General features: G+C 37.3%; 1 protein-coding gene across 1 annotated transcript in view; it reads left to right on the top strand.

Moving 5' to 3' along the window:
- Nucleotides 1-2,498: 2,498 nt before the first annotated feature.
- LRRC28 (leucine rich repeat containing 28) overlaps nt 2,499-7,754 on the top strand; it is a 47,558-nt gene continuing 42,302 nt past the window's right edge. Inside the window, exons 1-2 of the mRNA XM_009708323.1 lie at nt 2,499-2,728; nt 7,203-7,243. Of these exons, the coding sequence (XP_009706625.1) occupies nt 2,561-2,728; nt 7,203-7,243 (209 nt within the window). The 5' untranslated portion in view covers nt 2,499-2,560. The remainder of the gene's footprint in view (nt 2,729-7,202; nt 7,244-7,754) is intronic.

The raw sequence follows: 7,754 nt of genomic DNA, 5'->3' as shown, positions 1-7,754 counted from the left end.
CAGCCCGGTTTCCCCGCACCCACCCGTGACAGACCGGCCTCCCCCAGGGCCCAGGGAGCACTGAGCAGGGCGGCTCCGTGCAGCCCCACCTCATAGCCTTGTTCTGTTGCGCCCTGCGGCTCCTCCAAGTTTTCGTGTGCCTGTGTGCGCCCTTTCCCCCCAAACGGTCCCACTGGGCTGGAGGCGGCCCGCAGGTCCGGGGGGGTCTCCTGAGCCTCCCGGTGTCACCCTTTGCACGCCTTGACATAGCCTCCGCTCCCTGTCCTGGGCTCAGCGCTTATTTCTACGTTCTCCATCCTCTGTGCTCCATCCTCTGTGAAACGGCGGTTTTCTACCCTGAATGACTTGAGTCCTCACAGGGCCATCATCCGTGGGTATTATCTTTCCTCATCCTCCCTTTTTACCTTCTTTAAAGACCGTGATTTTGGCTGTTCCTTTTTGGTAGTGCTGTGTTTCATCTCTGGAAAAAGATTGTTTAGAGAGAAAAAGTTTGGCTGGGGGTGGAAGGGAGTATGAGGATTTTCCTTTGAAGTAAGAGCCAAAATACGTTGTGACTGGACTTTGCATTTGTGGGCTTGCATGTCTGTGTATTTATGTGTGCCGTGGCTAAATGTGGTCCAATCAGTATATGGAGTCACAGCTCTGAGGAGAATTCCACAAGTGCAGAATACCTAAAAAGAATCTCTGGACAAATTGGAAGGCTACGGGGTATTTATGTATGTGTTTTGTGACTTCACAGATTTTCATTTTAAAAAAAAATACTCTGGGGAAAGATGACCTTTCTTTTGCTATTTCTTATATTGTAGCAGTTAGTGCTCAAATACTCTTAAGTTATGCACGTTAAAAATTCTAATGCTTTTCCTTGAATAATGTTAATGCTGATTGCAGATGTGGAGTTTGGAATTGTAGTGACTTAATTTTTCTTTATGTGCTGAATTAAGGTAACTTCAGTGTTGCTGGTGCCAAGGGCCAGCAGTGTGTGTACTCTGTCTCCTTAAGATAGGTAGGGAAGGCAACTGTTAACAACCATGGTTCTTATATGAATACTGTTTAACCAAAGTTGGACTGATGCTTTATAATTTTACATAGGGTTCTCAACAGGGTAATCATTTGCTTGCAGAACTCATCTTAGCATGGCTTGAATCGGGGATAACTCAAGACTAGAAAAGGCGTCCAGGATGTTACACTTAAGTTATGATTGGTAGTGATTGAGACTGTTAAGAAAATAAATGCTGTATTCTTCCAGAAGGACATAGGTCACTGATAAAAGCTGCTTATCTGCAAATCAAGGGAATTACTGAAACCGATAAAGTAGTTTGATTTACATGCATGGTCCAGTTGTGAGTCTTCAGCTGGGTAGGGAGTTTTGTTTAGAACAACTTCTGTATAATCAGATGGGATTCTTGATCATAACTCAGTACCTTCACTTCCAATATCTGTTATGATTAGAAATCTCTCCTTCAGTAAAGGAATGAACTAAAATAGAAAATGTTATTGTTGGAAAGCAGTTACAATTCCTTGCCTTTCGTTAATGGAAATTAATTTATACACGTGAGTCTGTAGCAAACTGGTAACTTTAAAATTATTTATTTAGTCTGTATTTATTATGTTTTCCTGACTCTGAGGCAGTTGAAAAGATGTAGCATTGCTGTTATCGAAATCTAGAAAACATAATAATGACTAGAAATTTGGCTATACATGAAAAACAAGCTAAATAAAGTCTGGTTTCAGATATGAGTTAATTTTTAATTTGTCTTCATACTTTTGTTTTCTGGTTTTGAAATTGTCAGTTAAAGCTTGGCATTTAGTTCTTTCTGGGTTTATTTTTAGTAGAGAGAGCTGAAAATCTGCTGTCACATCTAGCTCTATAAATTTTCTTTCTGTAAGTTTCAGACTTCTCATACGTTAGTTTATTATTTTTAAATGGCCTTACTGGCTGTTGATCCCCAATATCTCTTCTAACTGATGAATTCTTATCGTAGTTTTATACAGGAAAGCTTAACAAACTTTCACGACCTTTTGTCATTCTGGCTTAACTAAAACGCCTTTATGTAGCTTTTATCTGAGAATAAGAAGTCCTCTAATAAATTGGGCATTTTTCTTGTCTGTGGATTCTTCCTTTAGCACACTTCACAGAATAGGTGTAGGACAGGAATAATGCTTAGCAGAGAGAGGTGTTTTGTTTTGTTTTTCTTGTGGTGGCAACTTTGAAAAAATTATCTGAAAGGTCCATCAAAAATGGATGGAAAAAAAGCGTTATGTATACTTTAAGATCTTGTTATTGCGGGTCCAATAACATGCTAAAACTTCATCCACAAAATAGTCAAAGACTTGCTTCTAACATATTTTATGGTGTGGATGTTCAGGGTACTTTATTTATATATTAACTGGAATAAGTGTGTTTAGATAAATTACCAGATAATATGTAATAACTTTTTCCACAAAAGAATGTGTGGCATGCACCTTGATAATGGCTTGTTTTTTCTTTTTGTTCCCTAGAAATGGGTCTGCTTTCAGAAGATGCAATGCAGTAGATGTGGTGCTTGGAACAGGATTAGTCATGGCATCAGAACTATGTAAAACAATCTCTGAGGCAAAGCTGGAAAGGCACAAGAACTTGTTCTTAAATTACCGAAATCTCCATCACTTTCCTTTGGAGTTACTGAAAGATGAGGGACTGCAGTACTTGGAGAGACTTTATATGAAAAGAAATTCCCTGACCACATTGGTACGACAACCTCTTTATTGTAACATTTACTGTCTGTATGCTTAGGAATTCTGATTTTTGGAAAAGAAAAAATTAAGATAATTAAAAAAAAAAATCTTACAGCAAATCTGATCCTGAATGGTATCATCCATTGTGAAATATGACTATTTGGTTGTATTATGTTTGAACTTGCATAGGTAATGTAGAGAATAAGAAATGAAAGTTTATTACTTTTTATGGCTATCCTTTTGAAGCTCTGTGAGGGTGTGCTGGAGGTTTTCTTGTGAGGTGTCTTTTTTTTTTTTAACTGCTATAAATTTTGCTTATGTCAGTGGTCAGGCCTTTCTACTGTTAGATGATACTATGCGGTCTAGTCTACATTCCTTCATTAAGCTCAACTTTTGCCTTGATGTATGCCTTGTTTTAAAGGCATCGTCAATCCCAGGGTCTAAGTCAAAGCTTGCTGTTAAGGTGCCAGTGAAAACTTGTGTCTATGGGCTGCTGTTGATAGGAGAACAAACAGTTAATTTCGGCGTTGGAATTTTCTGTTGTGGTTTCTTGTTTTGGTTTTTTTCCCTGAACTGAAGCAATTCTTACCCTGAATGAATGTTGTGACATCAGAATTCAGTGTGGGGTAGTTAAATAACTGTGTTTTTTTTGAACCGCTAAGACTCTCTATAGAGGGTCAAAACTTGCCACTGTCAATAGGCTCAAGTCTCCAAGTAAATCAGTTTTGTTTTGTTTTTTTCCATTGGGCTCTTCCATGGTATGATAGGTAAAATAATAGTCAGGACAGAGGAGCTGGAGGGCCTGCCTACTTAAAATTCAGCAAAATTATATGTTTTTCAGTGCTTCCTAGAAAAAGTCCAGTAGTCCAGTTTAAGGAACAGTGTTTAAAGCTTTGACAGTGATACATCGGAAATCCTCAAAGATTTCACTTCATGGGCCAAAAGCTGAAAGAATTCTGAAGATTTTATGCCTTTCCTTCATCTTGAATGAGTCGTTTAAGTTTGCATGTACTGTAGAAATTACTTTGGCACCTTTTGTTTTTTTGAGCAAGTCCTTTGCCTAATAATTTAATGGGAGGATAGGATTAATGGTTACAAATTAAAGCTACTTTAAAAATGAAATGGAGACTGTAAACAGTTCTGCGCTGACACTTTGTGAAATTCAGTGATTATTTAATGGTGTAAGGTTCATGAAGTTTGCACTGCTCAAAAGATGAAACACTAATGAGAGTTTTGCATATCCCTTTTCTGCATGTATGTGCTAGAGCCTGGTTTTGTTTTTCTCAAAGCAATTATAAAATAGAAACCAAAACAAGGTCTCACAAGTAACAGTTTAGTTCCATTTTCCTCTCAATATCTGTTAATACTACCAGCCAATAGACGTGTAAGATGACATAAGAGTAATTACCCATCGTTACTGTCAACAGAAGATGTATCAAATGAGCGAGGTAGCTCTCACCCCATACTGTTTGATATTGTAATTGAGGCCTGGGATAAAGGAACTGAAACAATACTTAAAATATAAATCATACCTCGGCAAAATGACTTGCAAACAGTGTGAGGCAGAGCATTAGGATTCAAAACGATCAGGATAACTTGCTTATAATACGACTTGGTGGAATCTCATTCAAGTGCATAGCACTATAGCTGGGAACTAGGCAAACAAAATTGGGTCTTGTTTGCTGAGCATCTGTTCAGCAGAACAGATGTCGGAAGTTGTAGCGGACCAAAGTAGATAAAGTCAGCAGCGTGTTACAAAAAAAGGCAGATGTCTTTTTGGAACAGAAAGTTTCACAATTTCTGTTAAAAGCAGAAGGAATTAATTATTAAACACTGTTAAAGCTTAAGCTGGAGCAAAAATTGAGTCTGGAGTTTCACGTTTATGAACAACCTAGGTAAATTGGAAAGAACCTAGAAAGCAGCAACAAGGGATTTTTAGAGAACTTGCCCTATGAGAGAAGGTTAAGAGATTTAGGTTAGTTCCTCTTGCAAAAAGAGAAGACAGGAAAAAAAATAGAGGAGGAGGAATGGGAGAGAGCAGAAATCGGTATTTTTTACAAAGCAGTATTTTCATAATAATTTTTTATGTCCACTGCTCGTAGGACAAGTAATACTCTCAATTTCAGTGAAGAAGTAGTAAGTTAGTTACATGGGGGGGGGTCTCATCTGAGAATAGTTGAAAACAAATAGGTTATTGAAGGAAGAAGTCTCTTTAGCCTTGTACTCCTTTGATTCTGTGCAAGATGATGAGCATTAGCTCATCAATAAATACTTTAACTTGCATGTGGATTATTAGCAATCATGAAAACTAAATCTCCATCATATTTCTTTAAAGTTAGGTGGTACTTTGGTCCCACCCGTTCGTTCCTTCAGAGTTCTGAAAAATGTTAACTAAATCAGCTTTTGTTCTTCTTTGCTGTTCTAAAATTACTCTAGTCCTTGACAGATGGCTCCTATGAAAATGGAATAGTTATGCTGATAGAATTTACATATACCTTGCCTAAGAATAATTTCATTTTTGTCTTCGCTGGCAAGATGGAAATGACAGAGGGCTATGACATAATGAATGGATCAAGAAGTTATATAGCACACTTGTATCCCATCATCAAGTCTTCCAACTTCTCTTCATTTAATGTTTGACTGGTAACATTAACCTTCCAGTAATTCTGTTTCCCCGTGTATTACAAGGAAATACGCGTTTGCCTTGATGCACAGTCAGAAGCATGATCTAGCCATATCAAAGAACGATTGTTCTTAATTTAATTACTCAGAATATGCAATGCTGTTCAGACCGACCAGCAGGGTGACTTTTTTGCAAAATGTCCAGTGCGTTTGAGAGTGAGGCAAGCTTCACTAAACTGGTGGCAGAATTGATGATTCATTTGTCATCGTTTGTTGTCCTGCCAGCGACAGAGACCAGAGTTAGTTTTACCTCTCGATTCATGGATCATTAATAGTTTTTTAGTCTTAATTTCATTGTAGGATGTTGTATTGAACAACTTTGACTCAGACCCATTGTTACTGTGGTACTCAAGAAGATAAGCAGAATTTCTATTATAGACTTGCTAAACTGTGAAGTTGTCTCTCTCTCCTGACTTTAGCTCTCTTAGGATATGAAGTAGTTAAAGCAAGAATAAGAGTATAACTTTCATGTATAATGTGAAAATAGTTTGTGATTCAGGTCAGTATCTTTATTCTAAGAAAGGGTGCAGGATTACAGTGAATTTGTGTTTCATGTTCCCTCTTCGTTTTTTAAATTAAAGCTTGTGTTTTTTTGAGCTTGAGCATGTTGCAACCTTTGCATATTTTCCCAGCTTAAGCTTTTCTCCTTGACCAAATAAAATTCTGTGCCGAGAAGATAAATGTACTGTAGCAAACCGTCCAGTAGGTGGCAACGACTGATTAGTTATAGCCTGTTTCTTGGCTCTTGACGTCAACAGATTAATTTCTTGAGCCATCATTTGCTGCTCCATGGTTAAAAACATGCTGTTTTTTCTACTCAGATCTAGGATGTGGCATGTTTGCTACTTAAGAATATTATAATATTACTTTTTCAGGTTAGCATATTCTGTCATAATAAATTTATAAACACAAAGTTAAGTATTTTAGATAATAATATACCTTCAGTTTACATGACAGTGAAAATTCTTAGTTTTTTTTAACAGGAAATTGACCATATGATCGAGCTGCTTTTAAAATTAATCTGTTTCTGCATATATGTGTATTGTAAAAGCTTCCTTCAATAAAACATGTCTATGTTTAAAGTAGATTTCTTAAGCAATAAAACTGTCTTAACCTTGAATAATTTTGAGTACAGTTACCAACATGACATCTGAAACTTGTGAAGCCAATTTTGTGATACATGTTCATGGTTATAAATGCGATCAAGAAAAAGAATTGCAGCTAGGGATCAGTTAACAGTTAAAAAATTATATGCATGTTAATATGTAAATATGGAAATCTAGTTTGATGGATTCAGCACTTCTGGCTTGGTGCTAATTGATTAAGCTACACAAAGCTTGTAGGTAATTTTGCAGTTTAGCAGCATTACAAAATACTTTATGGTTAGATGTCTTTTATGGTTCTTGTTCTGCTTTAAGTCTGTAAAGGCTGCGGCTTCTTAGCAGTCTCTTGGCTTCAACTAACTCAATTATTTGAATATATTTTCAAAAGTAAGGTTTTGGTAATCCATCTTTTCAGCCTCAGAAGTCTGACTACCATTTGGTTGAGGACACGTTAATGTCAGTTCTAGGCTGTAGTTCTGTTTCGGGAGTGAATTGCTCACCCTTGATATATCCCAGATTGCACTGATGGAGAACGTGCGGGGATGTGGAAATAGGGTATTGTATACAAGCTCCTTGTTGCCACTTTTCCTGTGACTAGCTGCTAACATGTTTTAGTGTGGTTATTAAAATGAGTTGGGTACACAATATGTGTGTGTCTGGTTTTTGTTTTGAAACCTAAAAAAATCTCTAACTCTTTTTCAGCCAGAAAACCTTGCACAGAAGCTTCCAAACCTCGTGGAATTGTGAGTTTGTGTAGGAGTTCTAATATATTTTTATTATGCTGATCCATCTTACCTTAAAATAATTCTAGAATGTATTGCTTGCAGATAACCTACCTCTTAAGTGTGAAGGGTCTTCTTGGAGGGCAAGAAAGGGTCATTTTCTGTTGGGTTTGGGGTTTTTTTTCTTTTTTTCGAAGAAGATATATCTAGATGTATTCACTCCCATGTTAATATTTTTTTATAATTTCTTGTTTATTGTATAACAAGAACTGTTACACAAACGTCTACACTGCTAAGGGAAAAAATACTTACCCCCCAACTCCTGTGTAGACTGTTGTCACCCTGATAAGGCACTGGAACCTCCAAATGCAATGGTCAGATGGCTGCAGCAGAGCCAGAGTAACAGTTTATTGCCTCCAGCCCACCCCTGGCTGCTCATTTCCACCCCAGCTACCAAAAGTATTATGATCTCAGTCTTGCTGATTGTAGTAATAAGTTTTTTTTGGAACCAAGTCACAGATTGTCAAATAGG

The sequence above is a fragment of the Cariama cristata genome, unplaced genomic scaffold, assembly GCF_000690535.1.
Source record: "Cariama cristata isolate BGI_N322 unplaced genomic scaffold, ASM69053v1 scaffold10289, whole genome shotgun sequence".
NCBI lineage: Eukaryota > Metazoa > Chordata > Aves > Cariamiformes > Cariamidae > Cariama > Cariama cristata.
Note: the sequence above shows the minus strand (reverse complement) of the source record. Positions and strands in the feature narration are given on the sequence as shown.